At 40.9% G+C, this 18,670-nt stretch overlaps 1 protein-coding gene across 2 annotated transcripts in view; it reads right to left on the bottom strand.

The window, feature by feature from the left end:
- The window catches only part of LOC118809104 (disintegrin and metalloproteinase domain-containing protein 12), a 161,796-nt gene extending 145,746 nt beyond the window's left edge, over positions 1 to 16,050 (bottom strand). Inside the window, exon 1 of one of the 2 annotated variants that reach the window (XM_036572089.1) lies at positions 15,585 to 16,050. In XM_036572089.1, the coding sequence (XP_036427982.1) occupies positions 15,585 to 15,687 (103 nt within the window). In that variant the 5' untranslated portion in view covers positions 15,688 to 16,050. The remainder of the gene's footprint in view (positions 1 to 15,584) is intronic. The other variant, XM_036572088.1, reaches the window with a different exon arrangement.
- Between the last annotated feature and the right edge of the window lie 2,620 nt (positions 16,051 to 18,670).

The following is an 18,670-nucleotide window of genomic DNA, read 5'->3' as shown; positions in this document are numbered from 1 at the left end:
TCAGAAGACTAAATTTACAAGTCCTCATGGACCACAGAGCATAGCAGGGGGGGATAATCAGAACTTGTGGACACAGACTACTGCTACAGGCTCTGGATCAGTGGACCACTCGGTCCTAATGTCTTTAAAGTCCTGGCCAGGATGATCTGAGCATTGATTCCCTTCTGGGCTTTTGCATTAGCCATAGATACTTCTTCACATTAATCACAGTGGACTGGAAACTGGAGAAATGCCATCTTGGAATTGCTAGGTACAAACAGATTCCAATGTAGTTATTATTTATCCAGTTGACTGATTTTTTTCTGCTTTTTTAAGACACTGCTGCATGTGGATGGAGGAGGCTGACACCGAACAGTTAACATTTAGCGCTACAAAAATGAAATGAAAACAATGAACACATTTTAGATTTAATCCATAAAATTACGAAATTTTTAAGATTTGAAGTTGGACCTGTCCAAGTTGTTAAACCAGTAATTCTCTCTTGTAACAAATTTCCATATCATTATTCTGATATCAAAACACTGTTACTTTGTTTTATTTATTTATTTATTTGCTTGCTTATTTATAGATTTATTCTAGCATTATCTGCCTTATATTATTATTATTTATAGATTTATCATAGCATTATCTGCATTATATTTTGTAAATTTCGTAATGAATTGATCAATAGAAATGGTCCAAAATGACTTCAAATAAAATCTCGATATATTAATGTACATTAAAGGTATGACGATAAAAAAGTTATTTTCCCCTCTCCTATTAAATTACCATTTTCAACATACAAGGTTTTGCTGACAGATGTGAGCCAAAATGTTTTGCTTACAAGCCCTTCAAACCAGCTGTAGTAGCCCAGCTATTAATACAGTCTATGCTGCTATGACAGAATCCATGATTGTAGCCCTCTTGTTCAAATACAGCTTTTAAATGGCTTTTAAAGTGATACATTCAACGTCTTCACTAGTCTTCATGGAAGACGTGTGGATAACTCAACAAGCAGCAAACTAATTAAAATAAGGAAAAGCAGAAAGCTACAGTCGCCCTAGAGAGCCTCCACTGTAACAAGAATCAATGAGTGCGTTTACATGCACTCAGTAATCCGATCATAATTGGGTTTCTGCAGTTATCCAATTATTCAAATGGCCACCTAAATAGCACACTCTGATTTCTTAGATCAGAGTAAGGTCTAGAAATCTGATTAAGGAATCTGATAAAGAGAGCTGGATTTTAGCTCAGTAATCAGATTTCTCAGTGCATGTAAACTCTTACTCTGATTTCTTCCGGATTTCTCAGTCTGTGCATGTGCGAAAGCAGATGGCGGTACCGGAAATAAGCAAGCAACATTGCTGCAAGATGGCAGCAAAACACTTCTGGAGCGAAGCTGAAATCAACTAAATGCTTGACAAAATGAAAGATTTAAATATTAAGTGATGTGTCTGATGTGTCTAAAACAAGAGCAAGAGTGACGATGCAATTAATCACAGCATTTTTTTAAATCATTTGGAAGCCCTTATTATTCGGTTTAAGAAACACGCAGTTTGGACTATACATCAAGTTCCACGCATCACATTCAGAGTTATATGATGCTTTGAGTCTCTGATCTTCTGTTTACCACATGTTCAGGCTAGTGAGAACTTACTGACTTTTCACCTTCATCAAGAGGTGAAAGATCAGTGAGGGAGGGAGGTCATCTCAGTCTCACCGGATGACAGATGGATTCAGACATTTCAGAGAGAAAAATCTAATGTGGAGTGAAAAGAACAAACCCACCCACACACAAACACACACACACACACTGTTATCTGCAGCTCCACTGCCTGTAAAACTTCATATGTAGGCAATAATCAGCAAGAACATGCTCTCCAGAAACCAGAAGATCCAAGACAGCACACTGACTCATTCACTCATTCTCTCTCTCTCTCTCTCTCTCTCTCTCTCCCCCTCTCTCTCCTTCTTTCCATTCGCGCTCTGTGCAGTATCTTTCTCTCCCCCTCCTCCCTCTTTCTCTCCTCTCTCTCTCTTTCTCCCTGTTGCTCTGTTCACTCTCAACTCTCTCCAACATCTCTCTGGCTCCATCTTCACTCTTTCTCCCTCTCTCTCCTTCCCCTCTATCTTCACTCTGTCTACTCTCCACTTACTCTATGCGTCTTTCTCTATCTCTTCACCACTTCTTACCCTGTCTCTGTCACTCTCGTTTTTCCCCACTCCCTCACTTCACTCTCCACTCTCTCCGATCTCTCTCCCTTCATCTCCACTCTCTCTCTCTCTCTCTCGACTATCCCCCTCCATCTCGTCACTCTTTTTTTCCATCTTTTCACTCTCTCCACCATCTTTTCACTCTCCACTCTCTCCAGCATCTCTCTCGCTCCATCGTTCACTTTCTCTCTCTCCTTCCCCTCTATCTTCACTCTGTCTGCTCTCCAGTTACTCTATGCATGTCTTTCTCTGTCTCTTCACCATTTCTCACTTTCCACTCTCTCTCTCCACACTCTGTGCTTCTTTTTCCAGTCTCTCTTTCCTGTCTGTCATTCTCTTTTTCCCCACTCCGTCAAATCTCTCTCCCTTCATCTCCACTCTCTCTTTTCTGTCTCTCTCTTTCTGTCTCTCTCACTCTTGACTATCTCTCCCTTTCCACCTCTTCTCTCTCTTTCTCTCTATTCACGCTCCAATATCTATCTTCCTTGCTCAGCCTTCTCTTTCTTTCTCTCTGTCTTTATTTTTTTCATTCTCCATTTACTCTATGCAATTCTCTGTCTCACTCCACCATTTCTCAATCTCTCTTCAGTCACTTTCACCTTCTCTCTGCACTTTTTCTGTCTTCACTCTCACTCTTTTTTCAATCTTTCTCACTCACTCTCTTCACCATTTTTCACTCCCTCACTCTCTTCGCTCTCTGCTCTTCTGCACTTTTTCTTCCTCACTTTTTTCACTCGGTCGCTCTCTCTTTTCTCTCTCTCTCTCTCTCTCTCTCTCTCTCTCTCTCTCTCTCTCCTTCCTTAGTGTCAAACATATGAGCATTAGCTCAACAGCTGCTTGACTGTATTCAATGATAGTATGTCTGGCAGTGGACTGATGTGATGTGATCTCTCCAGCGCTCGATCCAGAACCACACTCAGCTGTCTCCTCCCCAACAACAGCCTTTTTTCTGAGCATGGAGGGAGAGACACTGTCAGATTACCCCTTCAAACAGAGGCTGTCGCAAAGTGTGTCAACTGTCTGGTACAGTACCACTCTCTCGTTTGAAAGAGACGGTTCCCCCAGAGGCACTGCAGCACAAAGGTCACTGTGAAATGGCAGAGCGAGCAGTGCTTCAAAACACCCTCTCTCTCACAGTTAAGCCCATCTTAACACCACCATGGTTTCGGAAAACCGGGCCAAGAGCGTGCGGAGTGAAAAGGCATTAAAAATGCACCAGGCTTTCACCCCGTCCCGATCATAGCCTACTCAGGACGACGTACTAAAGCATTTAGCACCTGCAAAATGTGTATTTCTGGTGCAGAATTAGCAACTGAACCACATTTGGTGTACTCTGATCATGGACTGCAGGAGAAAACTGCTTAGACATGGGTGTAATGGACTCAATTAATGCAAATCTGTGGGAAAAACGAGGAGCTTTAGATTTAAGAAGTATTGGAGCTGGAATAGTTTTACATAGTGAGGTACTGTAAGGCCTCATCCACACATATCCAGATATTTTTGAAAACTTTTTTTTTTAAATCTTCATTCACATCAACCATGTTTTCGAAAACTCCTCTGGTCCACATGGACACACAAAAATAACTCAAAAATACTTACAAGAGCATGCCAGTCCAGTGGGCTTTTAATGATGTTACATTCATGTATATTGCAAAACGGCTGTCACTTGTGAGATGTTTTTCTTTTTTGTTTTAAAAATCCTGCGTATTATATACAGCATTCAGTGCAAAGCTAAAACAAAGATTTTCTTACAAAAAAGACAGCAGTATATTACAAACACAGTTGGCTTGTTTGACTGAACAAATACAAAGTCATTTTTAAATCTGACTTTATTTATTGGCTAATGATCACCGACTGGCATATCCTTAGAATTAGGGGCTGTTTTACAGAAACGTTATGACTCTGAAGTCTTCAGTTAAAACTGAATTTAGGACAGTAGCTATTACAGAACAACAGTTCATAAACTGAACTCCAGATAAGAACACAGTATTACGGAAGCATCCTAACTAGACAAAAAATTCTAAATGCTGTCCTAACTTCTTCTTTAACTGTCTTTTCTAATGTTTTTAGGCAAACTGTGACAGGCACCGTAGTTCACTACTAGCATTTATTCATATTGCAAAACGCTGATCACTTGTGAGTTTTTCTTTTCTAACTCTTCATTTTAAAAATCTCAGGCATGATCTACACCGTCCCCTCTTATAACCTTCAAGTGTTAATGTTGATGAAAACTCATAACATAAGATATTAGTGATGAGGGTGAATAATGAAGAGACAGAGTTGACCATGTGGCTGTTTATTAGAAGGAATAACGTTAGCACCGCTGGCTAAAGCATTTGGGAAATAGAAACTGAAAATGAGGATAGCTGTCGCAACACTCATAACTTCTAGTTTATCTCACTTTAGTTTTGTTTTGACCTTTTGTACATCACTGATGATAGGTGTAACTTACATTTTTAGCATTTTGATAATGGATTCACATTTGAGCTGTGTGCAGATTGTTGGTTGCTTGGAAACAGATAGGACGGTTGACTGTCGACTTCAATCGAGTAGGTTAATACTTCCTAACTTGAGATAAGATTCTGTAAGATAAGAAAAAAGTCCTTAATTAACATAAGATCTGCTTCTGTAATGAAAACTTGTGAAAAGTCTTATTTTGACCTGTCAGATTTAAAAGAACTGAGTACAGTAGATTCTGACATCTATGTAATATTTTGCCTAATGAAAAATAAAGATAAACACCTAATGCAATACCTATGTTGTCAGTGAACTTAAACGCTGAGGCCAAGGCCCAGAGAAAAAAATGTCTTCAAAATTGTGGTGGGACCTAAGTTTTATTAAATCTTTTATTTTGTTCCAGTACGAAAACATCCATAATAATTCCAGAGTGAATGCCCTTGTGTAACTGGCTGAACCCAGGGGTGCTTCAGTAGTTGTAGTCCTGTTCAAATTGACCTCACGATAATACAATAACAAAATCCTGCAAGTCATGACCATGCACCATCTTGACATCGTTATCATGTGGCCCCTGTGGCACAAAGCTGACACGTACATGCAGGCTTTGACCTTTTAATCCAGGCTGTTGAGATTTTGTGAAATTACACAGATACTTTGTGCTGTACAAATTGGCCAGTGAAATCCCTTACAAATGACACTACAAACCTCCCCTGACAAAACTAATCCCAGCTTGAATAATGCTGTAGACATAAATATCTGCTCCATAATAATCTTTGCAGTCATTGTCATATTTCTACAAGCTGTGTATGGCTCCATAAAGCTTATTTTTTGCATAACAGTGGATGTCCTTGATAGTGTTTGATGAATCTCAGCAAATCCTGCCCGTTCTGCCTCAGGATCTGTGTGACCTCATGTGTTTAGGGGTCAACAGTCCCCATAAAACACACAGAGATCCCACATGCCAGCCAATAAAAAGCTTTTATTCATTGGCTCTGCTAATTTACTACCTCCTCCAGCGTTTACGTTGGACTCCGTGCCGCGTTCGACAACGCATTTTCATCCTGTTCCAATTTAACCTCCAGAGACTGCAGAGAAGCACCTGTTCTTGTGGTGCAGCTCCAGGCCAAATTAGATTAATTACCCCTTAATTAGCCCTTAACGACCCCAGCCAGGTCACCATTTCCTGCCTCTCACCTGGAGGCATTGTGGGAAGATGAGTTTTATTCCCAAGGGGGGACACTACAGGAGCCTGAACCTCTTTACTATGATGCAAGAGACACACACTCACTCACAAACACACTAACACATACAGACACTAATGAACTCCCCTGCTTCCAGTGAGAGAAAAGCAAACACAGAGAGAGAGAGAGAGGGAGGTGAGATAGAAAGAGTGAGGAGAGAGTCAGTTAGAGTAAAAGAAGAGCAAGGTGGAGGAAGAGATGGAGGAGGGGAGGCAGGGAAAAAGTGAAAGAGGGGAGAGATACAAAAGAGAGAAAAGGCAAGAAAGACAGAGAGGCAAAGAAAGTGATGGAAAAGAGAGACGGAAGAAGAGGCAAAGGTGGAGAAGTTGAGAGACAGAAAGAAAGGGAAAGAGGAGGAGAAAGAGGAGAAGAGATAGAAGAGAAAGGAGAAGTGGAGCCAGAGACCGAGAGACTCGCTGAGAGATGGAGAAAAAGATAAAGGTGAAAAAGTAGATATAAAGATAGATAAAAGAGATGGAGAGAGAGCGAGAGAGTGAGAAAGAGAAAGAGAGTGAGAGAAACGAAAGACAAAAGGCAGAGAGACAAAAAGACAACAAAGAGATGGAGGAAAAGGTGGAAAAGTACAGTGAGAATAAAGAAGGACAGAGAGAGAGAGAAGTAAAAGAGTAAAGGCAGAGAGACACAGGCAAGGAGGAGAGGGAGGAAGAGGCAGAGGTGTCAAATGCAGCTCTACATTACTTCTGTTACCGCAGCACTCCATCAAACTCAGCACCCGCTCACCCACACTGGGGGGTGGCAGAGGTTCCTCCTCATGCTATCTGTTCCTGCTTTAACACCTCACTCTGACAGCTCTCCTCCAGGATACCGTTCTGTCCTCATTTCCCACACTCTGTCCTTTTCCTGCATTCCTCCACTTCGTCTCCTCTCTTCTTTCCTGCCAAGAATCAGCCTAACCAGCCTGTGACTGACCTGCAGACCCAGTCTCCGTTAAAAGCTCTACTTGGACTAAATGGAGCTGTTAATGCACTGTGTGTTTTAGCTTAGGATTCGGCAAGGCAAACAAACAGAGTCTCGGTCAGATCCCAAACCTCCTCATTAAACTCTACTCTTCAGATTGATCTCCAGTGACACACTGTTGAGCCTGAAGCTCAGAAATAAATCAGCATTAAAGGAATAACTTGGAAAAAAAAACAAACGTACACAATTTTACCCCAAAAGCAGTTTAACAGTCAATGTATGTTTGCTGTTTTAATGTTATAATGGAGTTCAGAATCTACTATAGTACTGTACTGTAGTTTCTTTTGTGCCAGAACCTCTGAGATTAGAAAGATTACACACACATGTACACTATATGGACAAAAGTATTGGGACACCCGTCCTAAATATTGAGTTCAGGTGTTTCAGCCACTCTCGTTGCTAATAGGTGGATAAAATTAAGAGCATAGCCTTACAGTCTTAATAGACAAACATTGGCAGCAGAACGGGTCGTTCAGATGAGCTCAGTGACGAAACATGGCACTGTCATAGGATGCCACCTCTGCCACAAGTCAGTTTGTGAAATTTCTGTCCTGCTAAATCTGCCCCTGTCAACTGTAAGTGCCATTATTGTGAAATGGAAGTGTCTAGAACCAACAACAGCTTAGCCACAAAGCAGTAGACCATGTAAACTCACAGGTCACTGCTGCTGATTGCTGAAGTGCACAGTGCCTATCCTCTGCAGAATCACTCACTAAAGCGTTCCAAATTGCCTCTGGAAGCAACATCAGCTAAAGAGCTGCATGTTAGGAGCTTCACAAAATGGGTTTCCAAGGCCGAGCAGCTACACACAAGCCTAAGATCAAAATGCAAAATGCCAAGTATCAGGGGGAGTGTTATGAAGCACACCACCACCAGACTCTGGAGCAGTGGAAACGTATTCTGTGGAGTGACGAATCGATCTTCTCTATCTGGCAGTCTGATGGATAAGGCTGGGTTTGGCGAATGCCAGGAGAACGTTACCTGCCTGACTGCACTGTGTCAACTGTAAAGTTTGGTGGAGGAGGGATAATGCTATGGGGTTGTTTTTCAGGGGTTGGCCTACACCTCTTAGTTCCAGTGAAGGGAAATCTTAATGCTTCAGCAGACCAAGACACCAGTGCACATAGCAGGGCGATCATGGGCTGGAGGTTAGGGAACCAGTCTTGTGACCGGGAGGTCGCCAGTTCGATCCCCTGAGCTGGCGGGACATGACAAGTGCCCTTGAGGCATTTAACCCCCAACTGCTCCCCGGGCCGTGGATAGGGCTGTCCGCCTCTGGACAGTGTGTGTGTTCACTAGTGTGCATGTTTGTGCACAGATGGGTTAATTGCGGAGGTCTAATTCCTCTGTACGCAAGCACAGTTGGCCAATGGTTCTGAATTCAAGGTCCGTAAAGGCATGGCTGGGTGAGTTAGGTGTGGAAGAACATGACCAGCCCACACAGGTCCCTGACCTTAACTGATGATGAACTAGAACAGAGATTGCAAGCCAGGCCCTCTTGGCCGATAAGTGTCTGACCTCACAAAGGTAGCCGTTGTAGCTGCAAAGGAGGGATTGACACCAAACTAATGCCCATAAATGTGATAAAAGGTCATGTAGGTGTCCCAATACTTTTGTCCATATAGTGTGTGTATATACATATATAAACATCACATGGAAAAGTTACTTAAAATGTAGCTCACTGTCAACTTTCATCTCCTCTTTGGTTGCGCTGTGACAGAAATAGTAATAAAAACAACATAGATGTGTTTAATACAAATGCACCCACTACTGCTGTGATTACTGAACACTGAGCAAACACTGAGTAAAACCACTGGCTTGCAACATTGATTATTAACTTTTCACGCATTACAAGATATTTAGGACTGATTGAACATTGGATGTGCAAGAGCCTCGTTAACACACTAATTAGTTATAAGATCCAACATTAAGGGCAAATCTCACACTAAGCTGAGGGTCTGACGCACCTTTTTTACAAGTGTTCAAGCACCTTATCATTTACAAATTAAGCCCCTCTTGTAGCTAACAGGTAATAGGAGCTTATAACCACCAGTTAGAACTCATCACCACGTTGAGTTGTAATCACAAATAAATTTGCTTATGTGCTCATATGTCTGTATGACATACTATCATCTTTAAAAATGGACAAAAGTATGGAGTGAGTTTAGTAATGTGATGTTATTTTATTCATTTTTAAATACAACAGTATGTCATACAATGTCAGAAACAACATAACAGCATAAACAACTCTACCTGAGAGCACAACATCATCTAAGGCAAATGTGTGATGATTTAGGCATGAAGTTGGTGGGGTATAAGCTTCATAACTTGTTAGCAACATTAGCCTCACAGCTTCAGTCCAAAACTAAATAAGCAAACTTCAAATACCAAATGTGCCTTGGCTGAGTGACTACATTTGTGTTAAAGCTAGCAGTAAACTTCAAACAGCATGAAATCTAACTACTGCCAAACTCGCTATTATAAGCATACTTAAGAATTCTGCATACATCTTTCTGACACAGCCAGAGATCTGGTCTATGCAGTGACATAGATAACCATGTAGATATATGGACCAATCACAGGCAGCGGAGGAGGTCTCAGAACTAACACTGCACTATACCAAGTGTTTATAGGAAAGTCTGTCCACTCAACACTCATCTTGGCAACACCCCCGGGCAATTATTTCCAGTCATATAAGACCAGCTGCTATCTCTTTGAGTAGTGAGAGACCTATAAACCCCAAACTAAAAGCCACATTAACATTTTAAAAACACATTCAACATCAAAAACAAAAAGACAAAAAAAAGCATAAACAGCTTGTACATTTATTCAGGTTGTTCTGGCTACAGTGCATAACCACACTGAAGGTTAGCTTCTCAGCTTGCAGCTTTACCAGCAAGCTGATTAGCTCATTTTATCGAAGGGTGAGACTTTCCTGTAAACTGACACCACGTTGAGCATTACAAGCTTTCCCGTTCATTTTTCAACCAGTGAACATCTCCTCCTTTTTAACTGTCCATGACCAGACAAGTGCAAACTGCCACGTCATTTTAGCCAAAACGATTCTGGCTCACTTAAGGGGTAAAATGTAAATTTAATCTGTGATCTCCTTCTGTAGTGTCTCTCTTCTTTGCACACTTTTCTTTACGTTGCAGTCCCTCCACATCCATCTCACTCTCTCATCGTCCCTTACTTTCTATCATTCCTTTTCCAGCCTCCCCTTATACATTTTTAAAAGACTGTCTCCCGTCACACTCTCCACTTTGCATTAGAGGTCATGAAATATTACAATATTTTATCAGTATTGTGATCAATTTTATTTTCGTGACAAACAAAGTGGTTTCGGAGAATATAATCAGTACTTAAAGAAGAGTAACCAACTGTATGTTTTATTAAGAACACAATCAGTCCTGTTTAAGAGGACTTGTCTAAGTGGACATGTTGAATAAAAATCATTTTGCCCAGAGTTTTGATGGCAGTTTTTAAACATGGCACTACTACTGCATTGTGTCTTTCTGTCAAAATATTGGGATTCGTATTGTATGCCTTTAAAATGTCTTTAAGTATTGTGATGTGATATTTTTGCCATATTGTCCACCCCTACTTCTCATCTCTCCCTTCTATGTTTAACCTCTTTTCTACAGGGTGGGTTTCTAACATATACAGTCTCTCTCTCTCTCTCTCTCTCTCTCTCTCTATCCCTCTCTTTCTCTCTCTCTCTCTCTTTCTTTCTCTCTCTCTCTCTCTCTCTCTCTCAAATCATCATTACCATTCATTCACCAACATCTTCCCAGGTTTTTTCTTAAATGTGTTCTTGAGAAAGGTTCTAAGAAAAAGTCTACATCAGATTTATAATGTTCTTAAACCACAGAATTGTTCACATCTTTGTGCTCTTGAGTGTGTGTTGATTCTGTTGTTACTTAAGAACAAATCCAAAATAAGCATACATTGTCTTCATGAAAACTGTCTAAGTGGGTTTTAAGAAGAAATTTCTTCTTAAGAATGTTTGCTGACTGAGTCCAAGTGTTCTGGGCATCAATGAACAGTATTTTGTCAGCAGCTTGCTAAGAATTATCGTTGTATTTCAGTTCACATGGTTACACACACCTGATGTCTGATGTAAACTGGACGCAAGAACAGCAAGGATTGGTGAAGCTTAATCCAATCTTTAGCTAACATCACCACAGCTCACAGAATCTCACTTCTCGCAGCTATCAGCTCTGCGTTAATCAAGCAGTTGTTTGTCAAGCTGAATGCTAGTAGCAAGAAATTGTAATTGTAATTGCGTTTTTAAAGGAACTTAGTTTGAAGCAACTAAACTGTGGAGTATCGCATGTGTTTGGTCATGTTGCACATCAGTTAAATGGGCTTGTCCTATCAAAGTCGGCAGTTCTCAAAACAACCAGGACTGGCTGGTGAGACTGTATTTCAGTGTGGTTTTATGCAGTCTATAGTGGAATTGGTTTCATCTCTTGTAGTGTTTATGAATTAATAATAAAGTTATAAATAAACTGATAAAGTATGTTTTATCATCACTGCATTTCTGTCCTCAACTAGTCGGCTGCTGCCCACAGCACTGAACAGTGGATTTATCAGTCGGCTAATCTATGCAACCCCTTAACACAGGGGTCGGCAACCCAAATGTTAAGAAGAGCCGTTTTGTCCTTTCAACAAAAATCATACCACATTGGGAGCCACAACATTTTATGTCCATTTTACTGAAGTAACATTTTACCATCTTGGCTGTAAATATGTAAGTATTCAGTATGTGCTAATGTCCTAGTACAAGTGAAAACATATAAACGAAAACTCAGACTTACTTTGCTCTGCTTTAGGGGTGCAACGATTATTCGACTTAGTTGACTAAAATCGACAACCAAATTAGTTGGCAACTAGCTCACTAAAGAGTGTGTAATAATAGTGCATATACCATTAGAAGTGCACTCATTAGTGTAGTGCGTGAAGTACAGAAGTGTGTGGTTTGGGAGGCGGTGATAGTTGTGCTAGCAAACTAGTTAACTAATGGTAATGTTATATTCCGTCCTACTTCTTGTTATGAACTGTGACATTTTCTGTTTTGAAATGCACGTTCTCCTTAATCGTTAATGGAGTTGGAACAGATAAGCAAGTAACTACTATTTACAGTGACCCTGTTCACTTTCCAGATAACGTTTACAGTTTTAAACACTGCATCGGCTTCTTAGCGTTGAGGCTGCCGGTGTGTTCAAATTCGGCGAACACAGGAGAGCGTTCACAAACTGTCGTCCGTGGCCGTTTGGCTCCGCTGGCAAACAGGTTTTGGGGGTAGTTCTCTGTGAACACACAGGGTAGCCGGTTACCGTTGAAATAAAGTGTTTACACAAAATCGTTCATTTAACTGTTCATGGAGAAGTTCGCCACAAATGTTCGCCACTTTCCCATCCGCTCCATCAGAGCGCATCAGTGGGGAGTATTTGCTCTCAGAGGAGAGCGAGACTCTCACAGGAGCACGGAGAGATGCTGACTTTCCTCTGTTTCAATACAGACCTGTGACTGTAAAATTTAGTTGGCACAGAGTTTAAACAGACAGCAGAATGCACAGAGCACAGACTGCACTGTGTAAATGTCACATTTAAATTTAGATTTGTTTTTATGTTTATTTCATTAAAGGAAAACTGATTTAGTTTTGTTAGATTTTATTACTGCTACTTTGTACATCCTTGGTTAGAAATTTTGACAGGAAAAATAATTGGAGTTTTATTTTTTTATCTCTTGTATTAACAGGAAAGTTCATTACAACAGTGAATTCTTTAATGTTATTCATCTTTATTGTCTTGATTGTTAGTTAGCAAATGCATAAAACAACCTCAAGCTAAATTCAAAAGCTAATAGCTACGTAAAAGTTATTTGGTAATGTAGTGATTCATAATCCGAATAATCGTTCATTCGTTTCAGTAATCAATAGATTATTCAACTATCAAAATAGTCATTTGTTACAGCCCTACTCTGCTGTCAGCTTTAGCTCAGCTGTAGCTGCTTTTCTCGCATCTCCAGCAGGAAATTTTTTGCACAAATGTAGAAATGTAGTTTCTCGTAAAATGTCTCTCAATGTTTGATTTTTTATGAGGCTGAAGTCCGCTTCTCATTCACCAGCTTCTTGTTCAAATTTTCTCATTCCATCTTAAATTTGCCTAAGGCTCCAGAATGTAACTGTGGCTCAACTTAAGGTGGAACAGGAAAATTAGAACAAGAAGCTGGCGAATGAGAAGCTGACTTCAGCCTCGTGACTTTTTATTGTTTGACGGTTTCTCATTGCAGATTAAATGTATCAGGAAACCACCCTGAGTGCTTATAAGTGCAAATAAGTTCATTTGTTTCCAAATTAACGATGTTCGTCTTTAATTTTACTCTTTGCCTTTTTGTTAGCTGCTAGCTAGGCAAGACGTCTGCGTTGCTATGGTGACCAGCAGTCTGCATGCCAACCTTCAGGGTTAAATGTTGGTAAATTAGCAGTTAGTTATACATTAACTCCAGTGTTTTAAGACATGTTAGAATGATCAACAGAGCTTTATTTTACTGCAAAGCAGGATTATTTTTATTTTTGCCTAAAAATCGAATTCTGCTGTGGAGCCGCAACAGTGCAGTAAAAGAGCTGCATGATGCCGAGCCCTGCCTTAACACATATAACCACACATAAGCAACAGCAAGCATCCCCTTACACATGCACACACACACACACAGTGTCAACTTTGTTTACCTCCCCTGATCAGCGTGATTCCGGTTGATCAAGCATGCGCATCAGTGGCACACTTGATTAATCTATCACAGCTGTCACCACTGCCTGTAATCATCCCCTTTCATTAGTGTCCTCCCATCCAGGAGCCTCAAACAATTACCGCAGCTAGATAAGGTGGACTCTTTTCATTTCACCACAGAAATGTCACCACTGTTAATGCATTCAATGCATCTTTATAATGCGTTTCATTCAAACTATTCATTTCACTCTACATGGAATTAACCTACGGGACCTGAGCTATGGGACACAACAATGCGCAATTATTAAATTCAGACATAAACATCCATCACAAAGAGCAGTGAGAGTGACCTCAGCAGCCTGCCTTGTTTAATTTGTAGTGCTTAACTAATCACACACATCAGAGAGCAATCAAAAACAAAGTAAACATACAAACACACACATATTGCAATAGGCTAGTTTTACAGTGCTCCAGTGTGCGGAGTACAGTGGAGACATAGTTGGAGCAGCTCCCAAATCACAAACACGCACGAACAGCTGTACAACATTCAGCCACTAGAAACCTAATCCTAACACACATTTACTTGTAGTAACTGTTTAATGACCAGTTCCTCCTGAGTGCAGTTTGCCAATAAGGGCCCATTTTCTACATTTTCTTGTGTTTATTGTTTTTTTTTTCTTAAGTTCACTTATGACGTTTGCGTGGTTTTATGTACCCAAAAAGTCAGTTCATTTTCACATGACCACCTCTTTTCTTTCACAGTCAAACAAGCAGTTTTTGTTACTGTGCTTTTAAGACTGATAATGACCACAATGACCTCCATTGTGAACGGCTGTCCTGTATCACACCTCATTGAGAAAGCAGTCCAGGCTGAAACACTCCTTATAACTTCAGCATGAATGGGCAGGGCTAAACTGCTGTAGGCTGAATAGGAAGATATATGTAAATGTGGTTTTGTGACATCACAAAAACAATGAATTCAAAACAGACAGTTAGAATGCATGGACTGTGTCCTAAACACATACACACACACACACATTATCAAGTCACTTATCCTTCTGGGTCATGGGGAGTGCTGGAGCCTATCCCAGCAGTCATTGAGCGGAAATCAGGAAACACCCTGGACAGGCCGCCAGTCCATCACAGGGCAGACACACAGACATATACAATCACAAACACATTCACACCTAGGGGCAATTTAGCATGTCCAAATGGCCTGACTGCATGTCTTTGGGCTGTGGGAGGAAACCCACGCAGACACGGGGAGAACATGCAAACTCCACACAGAAAGGACCCTAGACCCTTCTCGCTGTGAAGCAACAGCGCTACCCACTGCACTACAGTGCCACCCGTGTCCTAAACAATATGTCAATACAATTTTAATAATGTTTATATACTACATCAAACTTTTCTCTATAAAACAGACAAGGACATTTGGCTTTTCCATGATAGGAGCCCTTTAACTTTGCCTTTTCTCTTACAAAATGACAGCAGATTTTCCATGAAATAAAGATAAAGAATAAAGAAAACATTGTCCTCTGGCATTATTACTAATAACAGAGCACTTAACGTTGGTTTCCACTACATGATAAAAACATAATAAAGTACAATAAAGTATAATAAAGTGTAAGTGCCAACATTTTTTTTGCACACCTTTGGACTGCACACTCTATCAAGCCAGTCTGATGTATTCAGCAACTCTGTGCAAAGCTAAATATGGGCTACAGCATGTAAAAGCCAACAGTGCATTACAATAAAAGCTGCTCATGCTCTGAGAATAGCTGCAGATGAAGGAGCAGCCTGAGTGGAGGCAGAAGCAGTGTATCCAGTTTAACGCGTCTCCTGTTTTAAACACAGTATCTCACCTACTCCTGTGTTTACTAACAAGAGAGAAGATAAAGAGAGCGCTCCGCTCCAATGCTGTCAAACCAAACTCGTTATCATATTCAACAACAAACAGGCAAGAGTTGTTGACTCTTACCTTCGTTGTCCAGGTTGCTACCTAAACACGCGGCTACGAGCATCACCAGGACGTGCAGAGCGGCCAGGCGCGCGCAGCTGGACCTCCTTGTGTGTGACCACATGCTGCCCGCGTATGGGTGACCGGGCGCTCCTGGCAGATCACGGCTACAGCACCTTCATCATCATCATAATCATCATCATTATAGGGGCAACAGCTGCAGCGCTGCGCACATCACTCACTTCCACACTGACTTCCACATGCACGGTCAGCTGTTAGAGTCCAGCCTGCACGCGAACTTCCCCAGCCTGAGAAACGAGTGGAAGAGCTATGAAGGAGTGAGAGCGCTACAGGAGGAACGAGGGAGCTAAACAGGGAGCTGAAAGTACTGGCGAAGCGGGAGCGAGGAGTTTCTAGTCTCTTTCCTGCTGAGAGAGCTGCATGTCAGCAGCGCTGCAGAGCGAACAAAGTGTTGAATTGAGAGCGAGCACGTGCTGCCCGGGCTAAATGGAGGAGGGGGGTGAAGGGGGTGGGCTGGGGTTGCGCTGCAAGGTCCTAGTGCCTTCTTGTCCTACAAACAGCTAAAACTAGGGGTAGATGATACACTATATTATGGAGCCCTGCTGGTGACATCCCATATAAATAAAAATAATGCGTGGCCACGCCTTATTAACGCGTGAAAACGAGATCCTAATGCGTGGCAGCGACTTAGTAAGGCGTGGGAATGAGATAATTAAGTCGTGGCCATGACTTGGTAAGGCCACTAGGTGTCCAAAAGTTTGCACACACCAGCTCATCTGCATTTCTTCTGAAATAAAGGGTAACATGGTTGATAACAACAGAAGAACCCTCTTTGGTGCTATTTAGAGCCCTTTTCCAAAAGGTTCTATATAGAACCATCTACAGCACAATCTCCATCCATCTGAAGAACCCTTTCGAGATGCAAAGAACCATTGAATCATGCAATGATTTGGATTGTTCATGGGCCTATATAGAACCATTTTCTTTACTGAGGAGCCATCTTTTTAAAGACTGTATTAATAGTGAGTTTGTCCCCCTCGACTCTTCTGCACTGTAAAACGTAACTGAACTTTTGTTTGGTTTACTAATTTATTAAAATTACCAGTACAATCTAACACATGCGGAAGTCCAGAGAGGCCATACAATCTCAAGATAACACACACACACACACACATCATCTAAACCTCTTATCTTCCTGGGTCGCGGTGGGGAGCTGGAGCCTATCCCAGCTGTCATTGGGCAGAAGGCAGGATACACCCTGGACAGGTCACCAGTCCATTGCAGGGCATCTCAAGATAACAATCCAGAAAATTATAGCAACAGCTCATGGCCTCTCCGTACTTCCGTAATCACATACTACTTTTTGTATTATCCTTAGTTTCTTAGGGAAATCTAGTTATGATCAGTTCAGTCCTATAGCCTGAAGAGTCTTGTGCCCAAAAAAATCTTCTCAGCACACTCAGCATTTTTGTTGTTTTCTGGTAAATTAACTCTTATTTTTCTAATTTATGAATATAATTCCCTTTGCAAAGTGTTATTTGGATGCATTTTACATGTTGTTGTGATTCCCACCATTATGGTGTTTTGTGTGTACCAGTTTGGCCAATTACCATGAATGCTAACAGAATGATTACTATGTATGAAGCCATCAGAGTCCTCAGAAATGGGTGATTCTAATCTTATTTAAACCATTTATTTGTTACCTTATTACTTTAGTATATATAAAGTATATTATACCACTAAACACAAATCACGCTTCATGGACAGCTGTACACACACATTTGTTGATGAGTTGAATCCAGAATCCGATTCCCCTTTGCATGCACGCAGGTCACGCAGGTCACACAGGCATATGGACGCTACAGATTATGTTTGCAGTTTCAGTTGTTTCTATGTTCCTGCATAATGCAAGTGCATGTGAAAGGGAGTCAGACTCTGCTGGCGAGTCAGAAATTCAGCAGCAACAAGGACAACATCAGAAGAAAAAGAACTACATTGACTTACAAGGTAGAGTAATATTACAGAATGTTGTTACAGGAGGGGTTGCAAACTTATTTGGCATAAAATTGACAAAGACTGACCAAACTTGTAAGTGTGAGATAAATTTATTTCTTTGCATTCTAGTCTGAAACAAGACTGAGGTTACATGACTTTTGGCATCCAGAAACACTATAAAACTCCATGAGACAGGGATGACACAGATAAGGTTACAGCATACATTGCAATCCTCCATAAATAACATTGGCAGGGATGAACACTCTGCTGTCAGTTTTTTGTTGTTTTCCCATCAGCTGTGAGACTGCCTGGCACCCTTTTATCTCTTTTATCTCTCACAAATGAGTAAAAGCTAGTCCGAGATTTACTGTAGCATATTTACTCTCTCCTATTCTCTTCCTTCCTTCCTCAGACAAAGTCTTCTTCTGTCTCTGCCATGATGTCCATGCTGGAAATAACTAGCTAGCTTCTTATAGTTAGCTGAAGATAGTTGTTGGTGTGTGCCGTGGTGCCATAAAGCATTACGCAGTTCTCGGGAGAGGTCTCCTGCTTGCTCCTCCAAAGTTACATAGCACTATAGCAGGCATTCCAGCCTGGAGTGCCAATGACAGAGACGCCATTCTCCCTATTATAAGTCAGTGTGGCATCAAAATGGTTTTGAAGTTATTATTTGAAGGCAAAATTGCAACATAATGTTGCTTCAATATAATGAAGCTGTTTTAATTTATGCCAATACATTAGAAAAGGGGGAATATTATTCAAGTTAACACAACTAGTTAAAGAGTAAGCAGAACTTGAAAAATTAGAGTACTGCCAGCTCAATAGAAACCATTTATAATTACTGAATTGTTTGAGTTAACCTTACTTGCAGCAGTAGTGTGGATCACTGAAAATTAGCAAGTAAGTATAACTCCTATATAAAGTTATTTAAGCTTGTTAAGTAACTTTGCTTAATTCTTTTAAGGTGATACATTTGCATGACTTTTTTTAAGCGAAGTCCACTAATTCAAGCTTGCAGTATGGGAAGGCTGTACACCAGAAGTTGGAAAATTGCTGTGAGAATTTGATTGCATTCAGGCACGAGAGCATTA

The sequence above is a fragment of the Colossoma macropomum genome, unplaced genomic scaffold (assembly GCF_904425465.1).
Source record: "Colossoma macropomum unplaced genomic scaffold, Colossoma_macropomum, whole genome shotgun sequence".
NCBI lineage: Eukaryota > Metazoa > Chordata > Actinopteri > Characiformes > Serrasalmidae > Colossoma > Colossoma macropomum.
Note: the sequence above shows the minus strand (reverse complement) of the source record. Positions and strands in the feature narration are given on the sequence as shown.